The sequence below is a fragment of the Danio rerio genome, chromosome 6, assembly GCF_052040795.2.
Source record: "Danio rerio strain M-AB ecotype USA chromosome 6, GRCz13ab, whole genome shotgun sequence".
In the NCBI taxonomy this organism is placed as follows: domain Eukaryota; kingdom Metazoa; phylum Chordata; class Actinopteri; order Cypriniformes; family Danionidae; genus Danio; species Danio rerio.
Window position 1 is genome coordinate 54,216,466 of NC_141026.1, and position 25,971 is coordinate 54,242,436.

Sequence of the window (25,971 nt, forward strand, 5' to 3'; positions counted from 1 at the left end):
ATAAGAAATTTGTTAACAATCAGTTGGACAGGTGTACCTAATAAAGTGGCCGGTGATAAATGCATTCATTAATGCATATTTAATCAAGCATTTGTGGCAGTGTCTTGGTTCAATACAAGTTAAGGTTAATCGTGTGATGTTGACTACCAAGGAAAGGTATGTATATACGAAAGTTATAGTAAAAAATTGAAATGTGACTGCATGAGACCAATTGAAGATCTAAAAAAACATGACCTCTCTGTACAGAACTTTAAAATATGGACCAATCAACAGCTTTTTTTAAATGTCAAATCATCTTGTTTAATCCAACAGAACAGAATTTTGCATGCTCAAACTCTAGAGCAGGCGTGTCAAACTCTGTTCCTGGAGGGCCACAGCCCTGCAGTTTAGTTCCAACCCAGCTTCAACGCTCCTATCTGTAGGTTTCAAACAAGTCTAAAGCACTCCATTAGTTTGATCAGGTGTGTTTAATTAGGGTTGAAACTAAACTGCAAAACTGCTGCCCTTCAGGAACACTTGTGCTCTAGTGTGACTGTGGCATTGTTTGTATTTTGGTAAATGGCAGCAAATATTTTAATTTTAATAGCTTTTAATGACATCTACTACTTGAATGCGTTTCATTTATTGTGTTCAAAGGCATCCTTGACCGTAGCAAGTAATTTGATAACTACATGGCAACGTACAATGATACTGAACCTTGTCCTTTATTATCAGATGCATAACAGCACATTATTTAAATACAGACCCGTTTACATTATCTTGATGCAAAAATGGCATAAGAAACATCAATAAATACAGGTGTCAAGACTTTACAAATGTATATAAACATTAAATGTTTTCAACAGGAATTAACCCACAACTAATTTTTTGAAACAAAGTTAAGCAAAACTGATTTTGTTGAAAATACAGCCCTAAAACTATTTGCCTATTTGAACTTCAAGTCTAAAGAGAAACAGTAGAAATAGGTTAAAATGAATGAGGCATTCAGTTCAATGTGCAAATAATTCCACATTAAAAAAAACAAATCACATGCTAAATCACGCTGAAGTTTGATTACAGATCAATTAAGTGGTAACATGTTTGACCAAATCAAGTACAGGATGGAGTTTCAAATTTAAACTTGACTGCCAATAGCGTATCGATGGCAAAAAAAGCATCCAATCAAGTGCTCCTATATTAACGTGAAGGGTTTTAAATGATGATGTATGTGCATATCTGAAGTTTACAGCAAATGTTGCAGCTCAGAAAGGCAAATCAACGAGGCACTTGGGGGGGAAAGTTTCCTCGTGTCCACATCACACTCACAGTCATTTCATCTTCTGTACTTCCTGCAGGAGCTTCTGCACTGCTGTGTTGTTTGGATCGATTTTGAGTACGCTATTGAGATCCTCAATACAAGACTTCTTGTTCTAGGAGGGAAGAAAAAAACATTTAGAAAATGATCAATTATTCACCTTTTAAGCAAATCATTCACAAATACACCTACTTTGAGTTCCTTGTATGCCTGGGCACGTCTGTAAAGGGCTTTAATGTTGGCAGAATCCAATCGAAGAGCCTCCTCGCAGTCACTAATCGCATCTTTGTACATCTTTAAGGCTAGATAGCAGAGAGCTCTACAAGCAAATATTGATTTACACACATTATTAAAGGATAATTCATACATTCTGCAAGCCTAGATCTAAAATTCTGATCATGCGAACATGGCGACCCTAATATTTCATAAGTTGTTACCTGTTTGTGTAGGTTGTGACTTCCGTGGGGTCTTGAGCAAGTGACTGTGTGTACTTCTCCATGGCTTTCTTGTGTTCCCCCTTCTTCACAAGTGCGTTGCCTTCTTCCTTTAAAGTTCTGCCCTTTTTAACAGCGTCTGGTCCTGGTGCTTGGAATGAAATGGCTGACAATCAGGTTCTGAAGGCAAGTGTGAGGCATTTGCTTGGTACAGCAAAAGTAAATACCTTTTTTCTTGTCGTCGATCACGTTGTTCTGTTGTGAGCTGGAGGCTGGACTGGCGGCTTGTCCTAACTTTTCCTTTACGGACATTGGAACGGTAGGAATCGGGGGCAGTTTCTCTCGCCATGATGGTCCATCCATTTCTGTCAAAGCCTTGGTCATTCTAAAAGGAAAGAGTTTTACTTGCGAAGTTCATTGTGGTTGATAACGAAGTACACGTGAGCCCAAACAGTAATGCCACCTGCCTAACATGCTAATGGTCCTGCATGTGCTGAAAAACAGTCGATCATTGACTCATGGCCTCTACAAGACCCCTAAAGTTGTCATATCTGACACCAAGTGCTTTAGGTTGCAAGGTAGAGTCATGGTGGATCCAGCACATCCCATAGATGTTCAACTGGACGGAGGTCTGGAAGATTTTGTGGCCAAGGCAACACCTATACACTTCATCAGGTTCTTGAAACCATTCTTGAGCAATGTGTGCAGTACGGCAGGTCTGGACACAGTAGTCATGAACAGGTATACCGGGGGCCTGTACTATTAGGCTGGATTAGCTGGCTAGCCAGTTAAGTTTTAGTTTGCACCAATATTGGGTTTTAGGTAACATGAAGGCAGCTCGGCTTTATTCACTCTTTGTTGCCATGATATTATGGAGCAGCTGAGCTACCTTCATGGTACCTAAAATCCAGAATTGGTGCAAAAGAAACTGCCGGCAGCTAGCTCTCTGCAACTCGCTCACTGAAGCTCAGCAGGGCTGCTCCCGGTCAGTACCTGGATGGGAGACCACATGGGAAATCTAGGTTGCTGTCGGAAGTGGCGTAAGGGAGGCCAACAGGAGGCGCTAAACCTGCAGTCTGTGTAGGTCCTAACACCCCAGTACATTGATGGGGAATCTACTACTCAGCGAGCGTCGTCTTTTGGATGAGACGTTAAACCGAGGTCCTGATTCTCTGTAGTCATTAAAAAAATCCCAGGATGTCCTTCGAAAAAGCGTAGGGGTTTAACCCTGGCATCCTTCTGTCCATCCCCATATCAAAATTGGCTTCATCACTCTGTCTCTCCACTAATCAGCTGGTGTTGAGTGTGCAATAAGGCTGCTGTCATGTCATCCAGGTGCATGCTGCACACTGGTGGTGGATGAGAAGATGCCCCCCAATGTGTAAAACACTTTGATTGTCTAGAAAAGCACTATATATATATATATATATATATATATATATATATATATATATATATATATATATATATATATATATATATATATATATATGTAGGGAATTAAACTTAACCGACTAGCCAGATTAGTGCAGGGTCACATAACCATACGTTACAGGTCCCTAAATATAAAGGCCTCCTTCGACCTGCTTATCTTTTTCATCACATGGCCATCCACAAGGCAATCATGGTTTATTCCTCCTAGGTACCATGAAGGTAGCTTAGCTCTATCTACTCCGTAATACCAGAGCTGCCTTCAAGTTATCTAAAACCCAAGATTGGTAAACTGAAACTTAACTGGCTAGCCAGTTAATCCAGCTTCACGGTATAGGCCCCATGAGTGAACCTGTAAAAGTTACCTGTAAACAGGGCTTTACATTAACACCCGCCAATTGCGGGTAGATTTCAGCTTTGGCGGGTTAGACAGACACCTCCACTAGCCACTTTGGCTGGTTGAAAATAATTTTTAAATTGTAGTTTTCCTAAAAGCAGGGTTCGACAATATAAGGATGGCCCAATATGCGTGCAAATGTGATCTTAGAATCGAGAAGTAAAATAATTGTGATCACGAGAGCAGAAGAAAGCAAATGAATTCCGAATGAGAGGATGATGATCACTCGCGCCAACAGCTGATGTGATGCGCGCGACTGCTTAAAACGCATGCGCGTGACTGCTTAACGCGTGCGCGCTCTCGAATCGTGAAGCAACTGTGTCTGGAACAGGTTCTGGAAACGCAACTGTCATCGGTTCTCTTTCAAATAAACTAGACCAATTGTGATGAACATGCACCCGACGTCCTGATGCTTTAAAGAGCTCAAAATGTGTCTTTTTGTAAGCAGCACCGGTTGCTTTCACTTTGAACAGATTATTAAATGGCCTAAAGTTAACCGTGAGCATGTGATCATCCTCTCATTATTACACACGGTATGTTTCACCAGCTTGCATTTTGTTAAAATGGTTAAATTATTATTTTTTTTTACAACATTCCTTTAATGGGAGATGAACTCTTTATTTATGTGTAGTCAACTGGTGATCCGAGAGATCTTTATCCAGGACAGATTACTGTGCATATTTTTGATACATGACTAGATATTTTTTAAAAGTCAATTGCTTCTCTTTCTTTTTTTAAGAAATGTTTTGTTAAATAAAAAGTTTAGTATACAGCTATATTTTGCTTGTTTTGACACATTATAAATTTGTGGCTAAGAAATAATTATTGTTTAGTGTGGTTATAGAGATAAATTTGGTAAATCGTTAATTTTGAGCTCTAAAAAAAGTCATGTGAAATAAAAACTAATTGCAATACAACACTATAAAACCCTGACCCATTTGCTCACGCTCATTGAGCAAGCTCATACTCGACACACAAAAAGTGAAATGAATGAGGACGCATGTGGACACAGCACAAAATTTAAATTAAGTAATTTTAGCATGTCAACGTCAAATTTAAGCATATAAAATATATTTTCCCAACAAAAAAATTGTGGCTAGTGAAAATTCTGAGTGGCTAGTAACATTGGAAAACTACTAGCCACAGTGGCCGGCGATTAAAAAAGTTAATGTAAAGCCCTGCCTGTAAAAGAGATTATCTAACCTAAATATTCCAAGTCACTTAGATTTTTATTCCTGCATCCAACACACTGATAAATTAAAATAGTTTGCTTATCCATTGTTCGAGCTCAGTTTTTTCTTACCTCCACCATTTATTGTACCTAGTAACCTGGTTGTTTATTGGACTGAGGTTCCAAACGGGCTGTGCTGATACTAATACGGTGACATAAACCCTACATCACTGATGTACACCAGCGTGATTGAACCTGCAGCATGAGGCAGGCACCAGTCCTGCTCCGTTTTAATAATCAGCACAGTCACTGAAAGTTCACTGAATGAGCGCAAAAAAAAAATAAATGCATCTTGGTCATTAGAGGAAGTAGATGTTCCTCTCATTGAAAGCCAAGCTCTTGTCCAATTGTGGCTAAAATATATTGTCCACAATTGTGCATCTGTTCATCGCACGTTTACGATTATGTCACAACAGTAAAAGGTGGTGCAGCTCCAACATGTCTATAATCTAACCAGATCTAAAGAGGTGTTGAACTGCAGTGAAACCCCGTCATACCATACATTAGAAAAGTAACACATGTTAGGAGATTATAGGACCTCATTAGTGCTTTCTCTGTCAACATGCAAAATTCTGGATCCGTGCTGGATTACCTGTTGACTCCATCGTGAGCAGCTGGTATGTTCCAGTCGATCTGTAAAACTGTTTTGTAGTCCACATATGCTTGTCGGTATCTCTCCAAAGCTTCAAAAGCTGCTGCACGGCGTAGCAGAGCTTTAAATCCAAATGGAACCAAGTCAAGCGACCTGAAAGGTAAATATAAAGTTTTTTTTAACACTGAGCATCATCATGTTAAACTTGTTGGCACCTTCATTCATTGCACTCACGCCGTGCAGTCTTTAATGCATTCATTGCAGTTTCCATCTTTCAGGTAACTGGCAGCCCTGTTTGAGTACAAAATACCCAAATCTTCAGTTTTCTTCTGACCTGCGAACAGAATGGTTACAAATGCATGGATGTCTCTTTATTTACTGTGGTATCAATGAATCCTTTACATCTTATTCAATCTGATGTACCATTTTAAAATGTATTCCATCTGGTAAGAGAACCCTATTGTCGCTTAACACATTAATAAGCCATCTCCTTTTATAGTATAATAACATAGGATAGTACCATGACATTACCATCAAATTCTGTCACTGTTCTAAGGTTCTGTAGGATTATAATGTTTGTTTTATTCTTTTAGGATGTGTTCTCATTTGTAGTTTAGTTCTCTTGGGTCATTTGGTCCAGACAAATGAGACAATAATACATTTAGTCCTGGTTTACTTTGAGGTTACACACTTTAATTTTTAGATTATTTCCTTATGTGACGTCTATTTAAACACACACATACAAAAGACTGCCTACATATGATGGTGTTTTTATCAGTTGACAACTTGTGAAGACTTTTATGAAGGTGTCAAACCTGCTTTAGTAATTCCTGTCCCAAACACAACGTGGCATAAACCTCTGTTTTAATCCTAGTTTATTTTGGTTCATTTATTCATAATTTGTCTCTAAACTTTGCCTCTCAGGGTCCTGCTAATACACCCTTTTTTGTCTGTGCGGTGTGAATACTCAGAAAACCTCTGAGATAATACACAGTACTGAAATTAATTTACCATGTTGTTTATATTATACTTCTAGTAATATAAACACAGTAAAAGATTTAGTTTGGGTGCTAATGCCAGAATACTATGGTACTATCAAATGTACAAAAACATGTATATCGAAGAGGTCAAACTGTAAGGATGGTAGTCACCCAAGCCAGGGGCAGATTTAGTTATTTGGGGGCCCTAAGCAATTATATTCACCGGGCCCAATAATCCTAATATGCACCCTTTTTTTTAAATTCTTTTTATTTTATACTCTTTTTTCTTTTTCTTATATCACTCAATCTTGCTTCCACGTTTATATCTAAATGCAATCTCTACATTTTAATTAATTGTTTTCTCAAACTAAAAAGTTATATGTATATATATACACACACACACACACACTATATTGTTTTAAAACTTAATCTTTTACTGATTTGACTGCTTCATGATTTGGGAGTGGCATGGGGGGAGGGGTAAAATTGTATTTGTTAAACCCTCAAAAGAAATTATGATATATCATTTATTGAAACTTCTAGATATTTTTAAAGGTCCATCAGATTTCTTTATCGAGCTAAAGTTAGTTTTATATTTGCACATTGGTCCAGTGACAGCATGTGACAGGCCTCCCTATATTGTTTACCATAGTATTTTGAATGTTCTTTCCGAAATCACATCACAGTGTTTATTTGAATGTGAACAATGTTGTTCATTGATATTCGTTGGCTGCTGATATGTTTAATTATTAAGAATTTGCAAAGAATAATTTTCTTAAATAGGGCGACGCAGTGCCGCAGTAGGTAGTGCTGTCACCTCACAGCAAGAAGGTCGCTGATTCGAGCCTCGGCTGGGTTAGTGGGCATTTCTGTGTGGAGTTTGCATGTTCTCCCTGTGTTCGCGTGGGTTTCCCACACAGTCCAAAGACATATGGTACAGGTGAACTGGGTAGGCTAAATTGTGAGTGAGTGTTTTGAGTGTGTATGGATGTTTCCCAGAGATGGGTTGCGGCTGGAAGGCCATCCGCTGTGTAAAAACGTGCTGGATAAGTTGGCGGTTCATTCCGCTGTGGCGACCCTGGATTAATGAAGGGACTAAGCCGAGAAGAAAATAAATGAATGAATGAATTTTCTGAAATTATATTATAACGGAGGAAGTCAGATTGTGTCAATATAAAACCATCTATACATCAATGTCCCTGGGCCCCAATTTGAAACCTCTGAGATAATACACTACTCAAATTAATTTACCATGGTGTTTATATTATACTGCCAGTTACACAAATACAATGAGACATTAAAAGTCTAGGTGCTACTGCTAGAATACTATGGTACTATCAGATGTACAAAAACATGTTTATCTAAAAGGTAATACTGTAAGGATGATATTCACCCAAGCAATATATGTAATATCTGAGACCTCTTACCAGATTTCTCCAGCTGCTGGATGGCCTGGCTGTAGAGGGTCACCGCTTCTCCATACTGACCCGCTTTGAAGCACTCGTTACCGGCTTGTTTGAGATCCGTCCACGACTGCGTGCGCCGCTTCTGAGGCATGTTAACACTGTAACGATCAAAGTTACTGTAAACATTACCTGCTGTATACTTAAAATGTTACAGTATCAACATAACGCTGTCATTAAATTGGTAATGTATAAACGAAACAAAAAGTTACCCTATAGAATCGTGTTGGTGGAAAAACCCGGAAAGTAAAGGCTGAAGGAAGAGCTTTAGTGATCGGCTGTTTAAAGTTAGCAGTTACTGTATTTAACAACGAGCTAGAGACCTATACTAGATAACCAGTCCGTCCTCCTCCTAGAACATGCTAGAAATCTTCTTCTCCGCCTTCCACACACACGCTAGTCGGGGTGAGCACCACGTTTTACCGGCTGTGTGTCTAATGAAACGGGCGGTATTAAATTTCAGTTTCAGTTCTCGGGACTGAAGCGGCTGTCGAGCCTCGGAGCTGCTATTTGAAGAACGGGACGGATGGTTGTAACCCAATCCAGTGTTGCCAAATCGTGGTAGAGAAGAAATTAGTTGGTCTGATATAAACATAAGAACGTTGCTTATAATAATTAAGTGGACATGGCAACACTGACCCAGCGCTAAACGAATGTTAGCTTCCCTCTACGGAAAGCCGTTGGTTGCCAGATGTTGCTGAAACCCGAAGCGTTCATTATATTAATACTGTAGTTTACGAAGCTTGGGAGTTCGTGGAAATTTGTGTAAAAAAAGTGTAAAATATGTATATATGAATAACAATAGTAGTAGAAAAAATATATTTTAATAACAAACAAAAATACTAATACATTATTGTATTGCTAAGAATTATAAATGAACACATTGTATTGATAAAAACCTAAAAAGTAATACAATAATTATAATTATATAATAATTAATATAAAAAAGTGATTAAAACAAAAAATATTAATATTGATTATCTTAAATTGGTTAGAAATATTAATACAAATTGATTAAATCATTGAAATATTTACTATTTTTAAAAGAGACATGTAATATTTTTGAACACAACTACTATAATATTAAAGTATACAAAACTACAAAAACTATATTATTTTTAAGACGTAATCAAATGTCCTACTTTATTTCCCACGCAATGCCATCCTCTTATATTGATGTGTCCTTCGCCGCTTTCCGTAGTCAGGCCTCACATAAACGCCTTCCTCATTGAGTCACCGGACGTGCGCGCTGAAGGTCGCGAATTGAACGGTAAATATCGTGCTGATATTCCTTTATATCAAATCTTCTGTAATTAATCTTGTGTAGAGTGTAAGACTGCGCCTGTTTAATATTGTAACGCTTTATTTATTATCGGTATTCAAATAAACGTGCCTCGTTTTGGAGTGCAGCTAGTCTTTACGGCTGGCTAGCATTAACGTTAGCCGTTTGTGTTTCTCAGAAGGCACTAACATGAATAAAAATATCATAATTAAAATAAATCAATTTGTTTGTTTTTGATAGAGCTGTATCACGTGTTTAGGAGTAAAATGAAATAATAAAATAAGACCTTGACCTTTTGGACGCACAGCAGTGTAACTGGTTATTAAACAATAATATTAATATACCTGAATATTACATATTGGTGTTTGTTTTTATTATTTATGTCGCAGAAAACAAGCTAGAGTATTAATGGGTAGTTCTCTTAAATATCAATAAGACGTCCACCCATTCGTGATGGTCAGATTAGCACGTAGCAGTTCATAAGTAACGTTACAGCTCTAATAACGTGTTAATGCAGTTCAGGGTTGCCAAATTGACCACCAATATTTGAAATGTATTTTAATGAATATCTTTCTCTTTTTCAGAGTTCGACAATGTCACTTGCAAAGCCAGCAATGAGGGGCCTCCTTGCCAAGCGCTTGAGGTTTCATTTGCCCATTGCGTTTGCTCTTTCCCTCTGTGCCGCAGCCGCTTTCAAGGTCAGTAAAGATGGTTTTACGGTTTGCATTCACATTCATGCTTTTGGCAGACTCTTTTATACTCCCAAAAAATAGCATTGCGTTGATGGAACACTTTTGATCAGTTCTGGGCTTCTGTCTTGAACCCACAACCTTAGGTGTTGAAAGCACAATGAGGTGAAGTTGATTGTCTATTTGCACATTCACGTTCAATAAAATAGTAAATCAGAATTTAAAAAGGTTTATTAACAGATTAATTTCATGACATACTCTTAAAAGCACAGCACCTAGTATTTTTTACTGAGCAATTCCAGCATTATGGATGTGACATTTGCAGTAAAAACTCAAAACCTAAATCTGCATAGAAAGCATATGTTAACATTATATTGAAATTTTTGTTTATATTTTCCAGAACTACTCACCACAGAGTTAAGGGACCAGAAACATATCAATCTGTAAACATATTTTGTACTTTAAATGTGGAAAATAAACATGCGTTATGGATGTGACAAAAAAAGTCTGCGGGTTTACAGCGTACAACAAACTGTGTAGAAATTCTGTAAATTAAACTGCACAACCCAAAAGAAACAATTATAATCAAAACGAGAAAAGTTGGCTCTCTATAAAACAAAAAAAAATTGGTTTTATTTTATTTAATATTTTCACATTTATGAGGATAAAGGTGTCGTTATGGATGTGACATCTCTCCGTAATGTATGTGACAGATGTGTAATTGCCACTTATGTGACTTAAGTAAATCAAATAAAATATTTTGAAAACTGACAGATGCATTTTTGAGTATTTCTAAACTACTGTAAAATACTTGCTTGCAAAACAAACCCAGAAACGGTTTTCATATTTTGGTGAAAACTTATTTATTTAATAATTATTTTCATGGCAAGGTTTACATTTCCATGGAATTGCTCTACTTTAAAAAACTGAGAAACATGCTAATCTATGGAAGCTCCCTGTATTTTTCATCAAACTCTTTTGAATATTCTGTCTGAAACTGGATGAAAGTATGACTTTATTGACAGTGAACATCGTTGTACTTTGATAGTCATTGGCTGCTAATATAATTTCACTATTTAGAATTTTGCAAATAATACTTTTCTCAAAATTATATATGCACTTTTCAGACTACCACTTTCTTTATAAAGCCAACTTTACCCCAATTGCTAGCACTAGAACTATGGGGTATATCAAGATTTCATCTGAGAGATCCACATTTATGTCGTGGGAAATTAAGTGAAATCACTAGTCAAAACTAATGCTTGAACTCTAAAATTGCATCTAAATTTGTACACTTACAACTGCTTAAATGAATTTGTAATGTTTACATATTTTTATATTCATATTAAAGTGTAATCTAAATCAGTTGATTTAGTTTGTGCTGTTAATAAACCACTGTTTTAAACATGCACAACACTTTAGTTGTGAATAGCTTTGGATCTGTTTTTTACTGTTAAAATGGTGGCTATCGTTACCTAACATTAGCGGCTTGTTTATTGCACGTATACAATTGCATTCTTATTTATGTAAATGGCTTAATTACTTTTGCTGTTGCTGTAATATTTTAGGTTATTTTTTAATAAACCAAGATCTTGTTTTTATTTATTTATTGTGCATTCATATGTTGAGTTTTGTAGACTTTTGCATTAATTCTGGTGACATTTGACACATTACATCTGTTCATTTCTGACCCACGCCTCACCACTACCAAAAAACACTCCAAAAAAATCGAATAAGAAGCATCAGTGTTTGCTTTTTAGAGAAATATTTATATCCAGTTACAATAATGATGCTAGCAGAAATGCACTGGCCTTTAAATATTCAATCCTGAGACTTGGACAAGAATGAGTTTTTCAGTGAATCAGTCCTACTTTTATCTATGCATTTAGACTTTGTCAATGTTTTGCATGATTTGTAATGGTGTAACTTTACGCCAAGTTCAGACTGCACGATTTTCAAAGTAGTCGTGTCACAGATGTTTTCACAATGCATGACTATCTGGGCTAGCGTTTCATCGCTGCTTTGTTTACACTGCAAGACGGATCGGCGACAGGGGCTTTCACACTGCATGACTTTACAATAGGAAGAATCGCTGACAACTTTGTCTCAGTCTCACAACCAAACACACGCTTTAAGTGACAAGGAAACAACGCAAGGTCATGCAGTATATCAATTGTTATTAACTACATAATAAGAAAAAAGCCTTTAGTGGAGTAGAATATGTACTTCTTTTGCTCACCTGGCTTTTGAAGGGGAATTCGCAATTTGTCCTCAACTTTTTTTCTTTATCAATCTGGGTTGTGGTATTGCTCAGATGACACGTCAAACAGACATGGGTGCTGCTGCCAAATTTACACTAGTTTTTCCCTCCGTTTTTTGGGTCCAAATAAACCGAAAAGAAGCACTTTTAACTACTCCACCAATCTCCAGCTGGCCTGCAGATACCCCCTGCAGATAGTGAATGCTGCTCTGTAATTGACTATAGGTGTGATCGGAAGTTATTTTCAATTAAAATACATTTTACACGGCATGAATTGAATCGCAGACAGCTTTAAATATTTAGCATGCCAAATATCTCACTGGTGTCTGCGACTCGTCAGCGATTCTCTCAGATAGTTTTCTCTCTCTCTTTGATAGTTCACATTGTGGGATGGTTACTCGCATGATCCAGCACCAATTTGTCCGTTATTTCAGGCTTTTGATTTTTTCGAAATTGGGGCTAAAATCATGCTTTCTGAACTTGGCATTAGTCATAAGTAGGCCTACGCGAAATCTGAACATGCAGATTTTTAGCCCATCATTAATTCTGTTTATTTACTTGAGTAAATGTTTAAATCTATATTTATTCAGTTTTTAAATTAATATCAGTAATATTATTGACTAATCTGAAAATATTCATCTGATTATTGTATAATGCTGTTTGTACAGTAATATTTTCTGTCTTTTAGTAGAGATATTATATGAGAGACTTGCTTTGTTTACAAAATAAAGTGAATCTAATTGGATTAGAATTTTAAACATAAAATACATTTTTAAAAATTTTTAGATATTTTTTTATTTCACATATAAGGTTTTAGTTATGATGCTCCCAAAATAATAACGCAGAAATCTGCAGATTTTTACCAAAATTCTCTGCAGAAATGGCAAAAACCGTCCGCAGATTCCGCCTGGTCCTAGTCATAAGGATCACTTTAGGTCAATATTTATTGTTCATTACTTGATCCTTAAGTTCTAATCCTGTATATGACTTTCTTTTTCCTCTAAATCTGTTTTTCGTGTGTCTTTCTGCAGTTCGCAGTATCAGACCCCAGGAAAAAGGCGTATGCTGATTTCTACACACAGTACGATTCTACAAAGGAGTTTAACGCCATGAGAGAAGCAGGAATCTTTGAAAGTGCCAGGCCTTCTGGAGAGTAAAGCAGCAAACTCATGTAAGTGGAGCTTCAAATGCACATCAGTTCTGTATGGAATATTGAGCATGTGTCACTTTTGTAATTTATATGCGCATACAGTGGGGTATATGCACATGGACCTTTAATTTCAGCCAGCCTCAGTGCTTCCGGTGATCTGTCTTTCCATTGTAAAATTGCAACGTTTTAGGTCTGATTTCTTTAAAAATCAGTGATCTTCACTGCCTGTTAGATATACGCTATGAAGCGGGTCTCAGACTGGACTAGAAGCACAGCATTAAATTAGATTTCCCCCCGCCATGTCTTTAAACTATGACAGTTTATTTTACTCCAGTATTTTCAATGGAGTTTCTGTGCTTACCTGCTGCTTCTGACGGCGCTAGAGGTGGCATGGTTTTTCATCGTGTTTTAGGCTTGAACAACTAAATGAATGCTGAAGTCTGTTTAACTGATTGTATTTTAATTGCATTACAACATTGATACTGTAAAAGGAACCGTATGAAACTTAAAATAGTCACATTAAGCTTTCACCAGAAGTTGATAATTGGTTTAAAAACACTAGCTGTGCATGAGCCCATTCAGTTGTCATCTCTTAGTGCCCAACTATGTTAATCGTTTTGACTAAAACTAAAATAATGCCATATTCGTTTTCACCTGCTACTTTTTTTTTTTTTTAGCTATCTTAGTACATTTTAACTATGTATAAAAGCATTTAGGCTTTCCTGTAAAATATAATGATGATGAAGAACTTGTGGTGGGTTATTCCGGATGTGGTGGGTTTCTTAGGTTATTAAAGCTGTAACACCTACACAACATAAATTGTAAATGGTAATTTGCATGTTTAGTCCTTCATATCGCTGCATACAAATGTGTTTAAAAAACAAAAATCAAGAAATAGATTCAGTCTTTTGTCTTGAGTTGGTTACAAACAGGCAAATAACACAGAGGTACTGGGAGAACAGTTTATAGTTTAGATATAACCCCTGACGTTTATGATAGATTAAAATCACCGTCATATGCATTTAACTTGACGCTCAATGAAAGTTGTAGGCAGCAGTTACATTATTTAACCAATAGGTGGAGACAACCAGCCATCAAAAATATGCCACTGAATAATTCTTCAGAAATGATGCATCTAGCAATGAAACATGAAGTTTTATAAATGAATAACTGAATCATTATTAAAAATGAGACTAAAACAATAGGAGTAATAGTGAACTGTTCAAAGTACAGAATATTTTAGTTTATTTTCTCCAGCTGATTATTTCTTTTTTCTTTAATAAAATTAAAGCTTCTAAGTTCTGTTTGTTAAAACCAAAGGTGTCTTGCAGTGCTGTTTTGGTAATAAATGGAAAGCAAATTACATTTGTCTCCTTCCCTTTTTGGCTGATCTGAAAAATGGTCCGATCCCTAACAAAACTAAAAAAATGTAATCCAAACCGTGAATTTTGTGATCATTACACCACTAGTTTTAACCATATTCCTTTCCTATGATCTAGTGGAATAAAAAAAATCCAGAATACGTATTTTAAGTGCTCTGTTTCAATTCAAAGGTGTTTATTTTAATTGAACTTCCAGAAATCTCACTTCAGTATCTCTTACAAACCATTCATCTGTTCACCAATGTTGTTTTGCTTGATGTAAAACCACCTTCTTTTCTTTTTCTTCCAGGTTCTGTGCCCACTGCATTCCTGGTCGACAACTGAATCTTTATAAGATTATTGGAAATGAACATTGATGTCTGATGTTCATTAATGTTCATTAATGTAAAAAATAAACTATTGACAACCCTCATGCTGTAGTGAATTATTGGCTCTTGTATGTGAATTAAATGCTGAAATCTTGTGCAGTAGTTTATGTATATTAAAGTTGGAAAATTACATCATTGGAAAATTAATTTTAATCCCAAACTCCTAATTCTGTCCAGAAATCTGTTGTTCCAATAAATTTTTGTGTGAAGTAATGGATTTTACTCCTTAGAGGTTTATTATTATTATTATTATTATTATTATTATTATACATTTATTGTTAAGGATCAGATATTTAATTTTTTTAAAGCAGCATAAAAGGATGTTTATTGTATCTCTTCAAGTGAAAACAGACATGCCAACTTTTTCTGAGAATGAAATCTTGTACTGTACTGTTTCTGAGTATACTAGATGTTTCTAATGTATGTTCAGTGTCAATAAGAGCACATGTAAACAAATAACACATTATTATTAACATTTCCTTCGCAACATCCCGTTTTTTTACCATAATTTTTAGAAAAATACGGATGTACCATGTCACATCCATGTACTAGCAACATCTCTATTTTGTTGCGCGTTTCCCCTGACTTGAGGACTTTTATTTTGACGTTCATTTTCCCAGTGTAGTGCTGCACCGGTAGTGCTTCGAAAAAGAAAAGGGGTCATTCATAGAGCGACTTGTGCTATAATGTTAGCACTCGCACTGTTGACACATGCTCCGTTTAGCTAGTAATGTTGTTCAGTTTATTCAACTTCGTTGGTTCGACCGGGTTTGTGGAGCGGGTAAGTTATTAATGGTAATGGTTTGTCTTTGTGTCTTGTCTAACGTTACCCGCGTTATCCGGGCCTTTGTGCCTGGAAGTAGACTGCGTGTTTTAACATTACTTCATTAGCTGAGTGTGGATATACTGCAAATTTAACGAAATAATGTCACCAACAATGTTTGTTTACTTATCGGATAACACACTCGGTTGTTCATTCACATGAAGTATATGCCGCAATGTGCTGTTAAAGTATTTGGCGCCTCATAGATTTGACATGACAACACACTGCTAGTAAACAAAGTCACAATGGTTGTTTATAAAGATATACACGTTTAATATATCAGGTACGACAGGAGTTTGGGGGAAAACATTAAAATAAAATGAAGTTATTAAAATTATTACATAATATATTGATATTATATGTACACACTGCTACAGCTAAGTATATTTGAATTTATTTGGCTATAATAACAAAGGATTGCCAGTCTTTCTCGGTTTACTGCAATCATTAGGTATGGATTCGAGTTGAATGCTAATATCTTATTTGTTCTATAAAAGGCTGTTGTTTCTCCCAATTTCTAAAAAAACAAACAAACAAATTTTTAGCTTATTGTGAGTCATTTCAAGTGTTTTTTTTTTTTTTTTTTTTGAGAATAGCCAACATTTTTTAAGGTCAATAAAAACGGGGTTATTGATTTTTTTTTTATTCAATTCATCTTTATTTCTAGAGCTTTTTTTACAATGCAGATTGTGTCTAAGTAGCTTCACATAGAAGATTATAGTGAATTGAAACAGTGTCAGTTCACCAAAATTAAATAAAAAATACCAAATATTGATTTATTAACTCCTTTAAAGTTCAATATAGGGCGAGGCAGTGGCGCAGTAGGTAGTGCTGTCGCCTCACAGCAAGAAGGTCGCTGGTTCGAACCTCGGCTCAGTTGGCGTTTCTGTGTGGAGTTTGCATGTTTTCCCTGCCTTCGCGTGGGTTTCCTCCGGGTGCTCCGGTTTCCGCCACAGTCCAGAGACATGCAGTACTGGTGAATTGGGTAAAAACAATTGTGATAGTTTTTTACTAAACTAATAAATTAAGTATAATTGCAAAAAGTTAAAGCTGTTTTACTCTATTTTGGATGTTTCAAAAGGAGATGCACAAAATTATGTCTATAATCCAATTTTAAAATTTATTAATAAACATTTTAGGGGGCATGGTGGCTTAGTCGTTAGCACTGTCGCCGTATAGCAAGAAGCTCGCTGGTTCGAGTCACGGCTAGATCAGTTGACATTTCTGTGTGGAGTTTGCATGTTCTCCCCATTTTGATGTGGATTTCCTCTGGGTGCTCCGGTTTCCCTCACAGTCCAAAGACATGCGGCATAGGTGAATTGGGCAAAAATTGCCTGTAGTCTATTAGTGTGTGCATGGGTGTTTCCCAGTACTGGGTTGCAGCTGGAAGGGCATCCACTGTGTAAAACTTATGCTGGATAAGTCAGCATTTCATTTCACTGTGGATCTCTAATAAATAAAGAACTAAGCTGAAGGAAAATGAATGAATAAAAAACATTTTCTTTTCTCAAGTTTTAATCTATAAATGTGTCTGTGTTCCGTCCACAGGTGTGCGAGTGGAGCTGTGATCTGCGCTCGTCTACAGTCTGAGCTTCTCCTCCTCCTCCTTTGACTGTAACTCTGAACACTTGTAGACCTCCATCTCTCTGTCACCCACATGAGCGCAGCGTTCTCCTCCCGCCGGGCCGAGCGCCATGCCTGACCGGGATAGTGCCTACCTGGCAGGTGGCGGTGGGAGTGGCAGCGGGGACGAGGGAGGGTCTGGGACAGGGGTTGGGGAGGGCCGAGCAACAGCAGTGGGTGGCTCAGCAGGCGGCACGGGTGGTAACGGAGGTCCCGGAGCCATGGGTGGAGGCGGAGCTTTAGGAAACGGCAACAGCTCCAGTAGTGCTTTGGGACTAGATGGCGTTTGTAGGGACTTTTTGCGCAATGTGTGCAAGCGTGGCAAACGGTGCCGCTTCCGCCATCCTGACTTCAATGAGGTTCCAGATCTTGGAGTGCAGAAAAACGAGTTCATCTTCTGCCACGATCACCAGAATAAAGAGTGTGTGCGGCCCAATTGCAGATTCGTTCACGGGTCAAAGGAAGACGAGGACTATTATAAGAAAACAGGAGAGCTTCCGCTCCGGCTCAGAGGAAAAGTGGCGGCCGGATTGGGACTGTCTCCGACCGACCTCCCGTTTAGTCGTGGAGAGGTGCCCATTTGCCGGGATTATTTGAAAGGAGAGTGTCAGCGGGGGAATAAATGCAAGTTTCGGCATGTCAGGAAGGACTACGACTATGAAGCCTCGTCCCGGGTTGGAGTGGGATGTATGATAGGAGTCACCGGTGGTGTTAGCGGGATGGTGAACTCTGGGGGCGGAGGTGCAGGAGGTGTTGGCAGTGCTTGTGGAGGGATGGCTGGACTTGTTGCTGGTGGTGTAGGGAACTATATTGGGATGGGGTGTCCCAGTCTGGGAGGATGCAGAGAACAAGGTCTGTCGGGTGGAGTAGGCGGTGGAGGCTCATTGAGCGGCTGTTTGTCAATTGGGACAGCGGGTCACAGGCGCTACGACAGGGGCCCGTGCTCTGTCTATGACCCTTTGTTTGAGAATGGCATTTTTGAAGCGGGGCCCGTGGAGGCCCCTGTGGACCACACTGTCCTCCAGCTGAAGAGACGGCGTTTAGAGGGCCTGCGACTTGCTGACGGGACCAGCGGTGGACATTATGATCTTGGGCTTCAGGCCACACTGGCGACCCGACCCGTAGAGTATCGCTTACTGGAGGAGGAGAATGCACTGCTGAGGAAGAGAGTGGAGGAGCTGAAGAAACAGGTGAAACGATTGCTTCTACACCAATACTTTTATTTTAATAAACAGACTTTTTGTAGTAGGGTTGTAACAAGTATAGACCCTTTTCACAATTCCGGGTTAGCGGAGGTCGCCATAGTTGGTAAAAACTTTGAGTTTGTACAATTTTTTTTTTTTACAATCTTATTTGCTCAAATAACAAAAGAAAAACTTGATGATGATGTTATGAAGACGTTAAGAAAAAGAAAAAAATGTCTGAGAGTGATGTGGCAGCCAGAGCAGAGAATAACGTCAAATTAACTGTCTTGACCCATAGACGCATTGGAAACGCCTCGCACAAGCGGTAATTCGTTTTATGTAAATTGAAAGCAAAGTTTATGCATTCATAAACTTTTAATATGTATGTTTGTGTATGTAATCACCTAATAAAATTAAAAGGTTTAACATGAAATATTCCTTATATATTTTATATAGTCTATTTATATAGACTAATATTGTATATATATTGTAGGTAGTGCTGTTGTCTCACAGCAAAAAGGTCACTGGGTCGCTGGTTCGAACCTCGGCTCAGTTGGCGTTTCTGTGTGGAGTTTGCATGTTCTCCCTGCGTTCGCGCGGGTTTCCTCCGGGTGCTCCGGTTTCCTCCACAGTCCAAAGACATGTGGTACAGGCGAATTGAGTAGGCTAAATTGTCCGTAGTGTATGTGTGTGTGGATGTTTCCCAGAGATGGGTTGTGGCTGGAAGGTCATCCGCTGTGTAAAAACGTGCTGGATAAGTTGGCGGTTCATTCCGCTTTGGCGACCCCGGATTAATAAAGGGACTAAGCTGACAAGAAAATGAATGAATGAATATTTTATATTATTTTATAATATACTTTTTATAATATATTGTTATTTCACAGAATTAATACCTTTATAAATCAAATTTTTTCTGTTTCATCATCTTTGCATTAATACAAGTAATTCATAGGTGTATATGCACGTGTTAATAAGCGAAATTTGATTTAAATCCTACACTGTGCCTCTAGCCATCTGTTTGCTTCAAAGCCATCTCTGGCTTCTCTGGTGTCAGGAAGGTGGATGGTGAGGCGACAGGTTTACTTAAACTTTTATGATGCCTCATCTTCTGACTCTCAGTATGTTCTATCGGGTGGAACAGATTTGATGTGTTCCCGCTGCTATTCGGCACCACTCTCCCTCACATTTTGCAGAGCACCGACCCACTTCCGAACCTCTTCCACCAAAACCGAACCACTTCCACACCACTGCATTAGTCTTTCCTCTCTCATCAACTAATTCGTCTGCATTCTTACTTGTGGAAGCTTGTTCATTCACATCTGTGTTCAGCGCACACTTTAGGGCAAACTTCTGCGACGGAGCTTAAGCAACTGCTGTGCTGAGCGCTGGCAACGTGTCTGTGATGTAAGTCATCACGCAAGTGACATCAGGCTCTTTCTGACGGCTGAGCTTTGAACATCATTCAGTGAAAAATGATACAATGTATAATCTCTTTTAAATCTAATAATACATATATATATATATATATATATATATATATATATATATATATATATATATATATATATATATATGCAAACTTTTATTGAAATACCGGAAATTTAAACGCAGTTTAAAAATCATATCATCGTTATAAATTTTTTTTATTGCGTTATATATTGATATCGAATCATTGTCCAGCCCTAGTTTTAAATATATGGCCATATTTGCTATAACTTTGCATGAACACATCAAGTTTACCTGGAAAAAAAATAGCTGATCTCTTTTTTTTTCCAGATGTTGCCACGGTCACTCATAATATCTGTGCTCCATTGATAATGTCTTTTCTATAGTCGCAGTGTGCACACTTAAATCTGCAGTCTCACTGCACTTTTCTCCCCACAGACTTTTATTCACAGCCACACAAATGCGTCAGACTGGAAACGCAAACTCGTGCGACTAGTTTTGCATTTCGATGCGTTGGAAAGTTCAAGCTTGGTGAACTCTTACCTGTGAAATCGCATCACATGACTGCATGAGACCAATCGAAGATTAAAACATGACCTCTCTGTACTCTACAGAAATTGAAAATATGGACCATTCGCTCGCTTTTTTCAACATCTAATCATTTGTTTGATTCCCGCGAATCCCGCCTCCTTTTCGCAGCGCTGTACAACAGAATTTTGCAAACACAAACTGCAGTGTGACCGCAGCATAACTCTGAATCAGTCTACTCAGACTTAATTGACTTAACTCAGATGAGTTGTCCTGAAACAGAAAACGAAGTCAACTCAGAGTTCTGGTTTAAACTCTGACGCGGTTGATCCTCCTTACTGAAACGGGCCCCAGAAATCAAATGCAGTCAGCTGCCTGTTCAAATACTGCATGTGGCTGCTGTTAGTCTGCTCAGTGCTCAACCAGTCCCTTCTAGATTTTGTCTAAAATGACTGATTTTGCAGTGAATTTGTGGCAGTTCTTGTTGTCTTGCTGTAAAAATACAGACAAAATTACAGATCTGCTTAACACAACCTCTGCCTGTTTTCAATTGAAATTCAGCTTTTTAGTCAGTGAAAGTCAGGGAATTAAACATTTGTCTTGAACCATGATTATAAATCTTGCAAACACCAAAGCAACAATTTAAATTCTACGTCTGATGTTAAGATCAGTATGAAAATCATTGAATTTAAATGCGGCACAACTGTTTATACATTCTCAATGTGTTCGGAGTGAAGCTCCAAGTCAAACTCACACGTTTCCTCTTTTCCTCAAGGTCTCCAATCTCATAGCCACCAACGAGGTGCTTCTGGAGCAGAACGCTCAGTTTCGTAGCCAGGCTAAAGTGATGACTCTGTCCTCCACCCCTGCTCCGTCTGAGCAGAGTCTGGCACCCCCTGTGGGCTCTGTGAGCTCCTACAACCACGGTATTGCACAGACACACACCACCCTGAGCAGTGCAGGTCTGCAGACCCGTCCTGTCACTCAACAAGACCTGGTCGCTCCATCTGGCGCGCCGACGGCTCCTCCAGCTAATGCAGCACCACCTACAGCACCGCCTCCGCATCTCAACCCTGACCCCATCTCTGCCGCCCTCGCCCAGACTATTGCCCAGGGAATGGCACCGCCTGTCTCAATGGCTCCGGTTGCAGTTTCTGTGGCGCCGGTTGCTGTGTCCATGGCACAACCGTTACCGGGCATCACCATGAGCCATGCAACCACGCCAATGGTAACGTATCCCATCGCTAGTCAGAGTATGAGGATCACAACCTTGCCTCATTAGCATGGGCAGATGACGTCAGCAATATATATTAAAAAAACTCCAAATCAGGCTGAACTTTCTCGAAATTCTTTCTCTTTACTGAGAAATTAGCTTTCTCAGGTGAAGGATGTGTTTTGACTGAACATGCGTACAGGTTTCTGTGTACAGTAGGATTTTCTTTTGTGAACTTATGGAATATATTTCAGTTTTTTCTTGCCATGCTTTAGCGGATGATTGCCTTTAAGAGACTCTTGGAGACATTTGAGGGATGTGACTGTTATGCTAATCACTACAGAAGGATTGTGAATTTACTCGTTAGCTGTTTTGTTAATTTTTATGTGTCTGAGCTGATTATTAGTCTTTTGCACAGAAATAATGAACAAGGTACTGTATGTTAAACACTTTTTAAAGTGATAGTTTTTCTTTCATTATTACTTGGCCTCAAGTGGTTATAAACCAATGAGTTTCTAATATTTTGAAGAAAACAAAAAAAAAACTGTATCCCTTGGCTTCTGTACACCCAAAAAAAAGCTTATTTTGGCTGCTTGTTCAAATTACTTTTAAACTACAAACAATTTTTGGGACAACTTTAATTTTTCATGTTCAATCCACTTAAATATGTTAAGTTAACTTGATTAAATTGATTGATTGATTAAGTTAAATTGATTTGTGTTTGGACTAAGCTTGACACGATACTGGAATTCAGTACCAATTGATACTGAAACTTTAAAAACGTCCATTTCCGCTAACATTTTAGCGCTGTTGAGCTCGTTCTTAAACAGCGCTGATTTGCCATAGTGTTCACGTGCTTAACAGAGTTGACTCTGATTGGCCGTAAAGGTCATCAGTTCACTGTACTCTCACCGATGTTTACTGGGAGTAATCACAGACACAGGGAAACTGGAGCATTTTAAAGTCGCGATTCATCAGTGGATCGCTCGTATGTCAGCTTATAGACAAACCAGCTGATGGACGAGACTTTAAAACGCTCCAGTGTCCCTGTATCTGTGGGAACACTCAGTAAACAGCAGTGACAGTTCAGTGAACTGATGACCTTCACAACCAATCTCAGTCATTTCTGTTGAGCACGTGAACACTACGGCAAATCAGCGCTGTTAAAGACAACAGCGCTCAAATCTTAGCAGGAAACGAACGTTTTTAAAATTTCGGTACAGATAGGTATCGAATTTCAGTATCGTGACAGCCCTAGTTGAGACAACATGAATGAATTGTGTGGAGCATTTTTTTACTGTGCACTAGGAAAAACAAGTAATGTGTAAGTAAATGATTACAGGTTTCCAGCTTTCTTCAGTGTGTGTGTGTGTGTGTGTGTGTGTGTGTGTGTGTGTGTGTGTGTGTGTGTGTGTGTGTGTGTGTGTGTGTGTGTGTGTGTGTGTGTGTGTGTGTGTGTGTGTGTGTGTGTGTGTGTGTGTGTGTGTGTGTGTGTGTGTGTGTGTGTGTGTGTGTGCGTGTGTGTTCAACACAAGAAAGTGAATCAGACAGGTTTGGAAAAAGTCAAAGGGGAGTAAATGGATAGTTTTTTAAATTTTGGATGAACTGTCCCTTTAACTCCTGTCACATTTTACGTCAAACAAAACAAAAAAAGGCATAAAATGTGTTGTGTTTCTTTCTTCGGGAAACTGAATGGATGCATTTTTCTGTCAGAATGCAGGTCATGTTTTCTTCATCTTGGGTGAGTATCATTCTGAAATGTTGATGGAAACAAATATATATATATATATTTCTTATCAAACTAAATCTTCTGTTTTTCCTTTGATCACTTTCTCTTTTCTCGAAAATATAATCAGATCACCTGAAATGGATTTGTGTTCAACAGGATCTCAAATACTTTAGTTTATATAGTTGAATTCGTACTTGTTTTTAAAGTTGTTCTCTTCAAACTGAGCCGACGGTTTTATAGGAAGTTCATAAATTGTTTGTAGCTATAAGGCTGTGCAATATGATAAAAATTTCATATCACGATAGAAGTCATCTCATATCATGATAATTATATATAAATATCAGGATATAATAACATTTATGTAAATTCAATCAATTGATAGTTTGTACATATTGGCCACATTCATTCATTTTCCTTTGGCTTAGTGTTACAACCTCCTGGCTCAAGAAAGTAGCAACAAAACCAAATAAAGATCCAAACCAAAAAAATCAAATCAACTTGAATATATTTAATCAAAAATTAAGTGAAATAATACATGAATATAAATAAAAGAAAACAAAAAAAACTCCAAAACTGAAGAGGGAAGGATGAACACCCGCAGTCCTGTTCTCTCGGTTTTTATCCAAACCCACATCAGAGGTAACACACCACACCTGGTCCAAACGTCAATCACGGCAAAACACCGCACCTGTTCAAAACTCCAGAAGAATACCAGATCATGGAACACCTTCATCTAGTGGACACTGGTTAACAAAACCTTACGACCGTCACACTTAGTCTCTTTATCCATCAGGGGTCACCACAGCGAAATGAACCACTAACTTATCCAGCATATGTTTTACATAGCAGATGCACTTTCAGCTGCAACCCAGTACTGGGAAAAACCCATACACATTCACACACATACACTATGCCCAATTTAGTTTATTCAATTCCCCTATAGCGCATGTCTTTGGGCTGTGTAACTGGAGTACCCGGAGAAAACCCATGCCAACATGGGGAGAACATGCAAACTCCACACAGAAATGCCAACGGACCCGGCCTGGACTCAAACCATCGACCTTCTGGCTGTGAGGCGACAGCGATAAACACTAAGCCACCGTTTTGGTATATACTCAAAAATGTACTCATGTGATCGTATTTCTAACTTTATTTAAATCTTCAGGGCAAATGTTTTAATTAAAAATGTGGAAATAAAAAATAAATGCTAAAATATAAAACACTTTCCAGACACTAATAAGTAAAGGTCCAGCAAAAAAATAAAAAAACATTACTAAATAAAATTCAAAATGTAAATAACCCCGTAATGGCATGCAATATATCGCACTCATATAATGTATTTTTGGATGCCAAAATTATTATTATTATTATTTCTTTATTATTACTTTTTGTCTCTACAGTATATATCTCAGTGCTAGTCGTCTCATGATGGCAATACCACGACATAGTACCATATATGTAAACTCAGTCAATTAATAATTTAAATATATTCATACACACACACACAGTTGAATTCATAATTATTTGCCCCCCGGTTTATTTTTTTCCCAATTTTTCTTAAATAGGAAGAAGATTTCTTCAACAAATTTCTAAACATAATAGTTTTAATAACTTATATCTAATAACTGATTTATTTTATCTTTGTTATGATGACAGTAAATAATATTTGATTAGATATTTTTCAAGACACTTCCATACAGCTTAAAGTGACATTTAAAGGCTTAACCAGGTTAATTAGGTTAACTAGGCAGGTTAGGGTAATTAGGCAAGTTATTGTATAACCATGGTTTGTTCTGTAGACTACAAATAAAGCTTAAAGGGACTAATAATTTTGTTCTTAAAATGGTGCTTAAGAAAATAAATAAGTGCTTTTATTCCAGCCAAAATAAAACAAATAAGACTTTCTTCAAAAGAAAAAATATTATCGGACATACTGTGAAAATTTATAGTTTATAATTTATAGGGCTTATAGTTTTGACTTCAACTGTATATATATATATATATATATATATATATATATTGGGAACTTGTAAAGGACTATTTATTTCTTTGCATTTTAAAGGATATACTCAGAAATTTACTCATGTGATAATTTTTCTTTATTTAAAACTTGAGGGCAAATGTTTGAATAAAAATAAACTTTGCAAAAACTAATGATTACAGGTTTAACATAAAAAGTAAAACATATCGCTAAATAAAATGCTAAATGGGGCGACATGGTGGCTCAGTGGTTAGCACTGTCGATTCACAGCAAGAAGGACGCTGTTTTGAGTTACGGCTGGGTCAGTTAGCATTTCTGTGTGGAGTTTGCATGTTCTCGCCATGTTAGTGTGCGTTTTCTCCGGGTGCTCTGGTTTCCCCCACAGTATAAAGACATGCGCTGTAGCTGAAATGAATAAGCCAAATTGTCCGTAGTGTATGTGTGTGTCGGTGTTTCCCATTACTGGGTTGTAGCTGGAAGGACATCCGTGC

General features: G+C 37.8%; 3 protein-coding genes across 3 annotated transcripts; 2 read left to right on the forward strand and 1 right to left on the reverse strand.

Annotated features, from left to right (window-relative positions):
- Window positions 1–685: 685 nt before the first annotated feature.
- tomm34 (translocase of outer mitochondrial membrane 34) lies at window positions 686–8,518 on the reverse strand. The gene is given in 8 exon segments (NM_199638.2): window positions 686–1,409; window positions 1,487–1,613; window positions 1,732–1,879; window positions 1,956–2,113; window positions 5,380–5,532; window positions 5,614–5,713; window positions 7,787–7,923; window positions 8,035–8,518. Coding segments are annotated over 7 exon segments (918 nt in total). The 5' UTR covers window positions 7,917–7,923; window positions 8,035–8,518; the 3' UTR covers window positions 686–1,307.
- A 482-nt stretch (window positions 8,519–9,000) lies between these two features.
- cox6c (cytochrome c oxidase subunit 6C) lies at window positions 9,001–14,998 on the forward strand. The gene is given in 4 exon segments (NM_001204124.1): window positions 9,001–9,092; window positions 9,689–9,802; window positions 13,085–13,224; window positions 14,875–14,998. Coding segments are annotated over 2 exon segments (231 nt in total). The 5' UTR covers window positions 9,001–9,092; window positions 9,689–9,697; the 3' UTR covers window positions 13,211–13,224; window positions 14,875–14,998.
- Window positions 14,999–15,717: 719 nt separating this feature from the next.
- On the forward strand, window positions 15,718–22,228 carry zc3h10 (zinc finger CCCH-type containing 10). The gene is made up of 3 exons (NM_207098.1): window positions 15,718–15,734; window positions 17,325–18,589; window positions 21,333–22,228. The coding sequence occupies exons 2-3, from the start codon at window positions 17,471–17,473 to the stop codon at window positions 21,837–21,839; spliced, it is 1,626 nt and encodes a 541-aa protein (NP_996981.1). The 5' UTR covers window positions 15,718–15,734; window positions 17,325–17,470; the 3' UTR covers window positions 21,840–22,228.
- The last annotated feature ends 3,743 nt before the right edge of the window (window positions 22,229–25,971 follow it).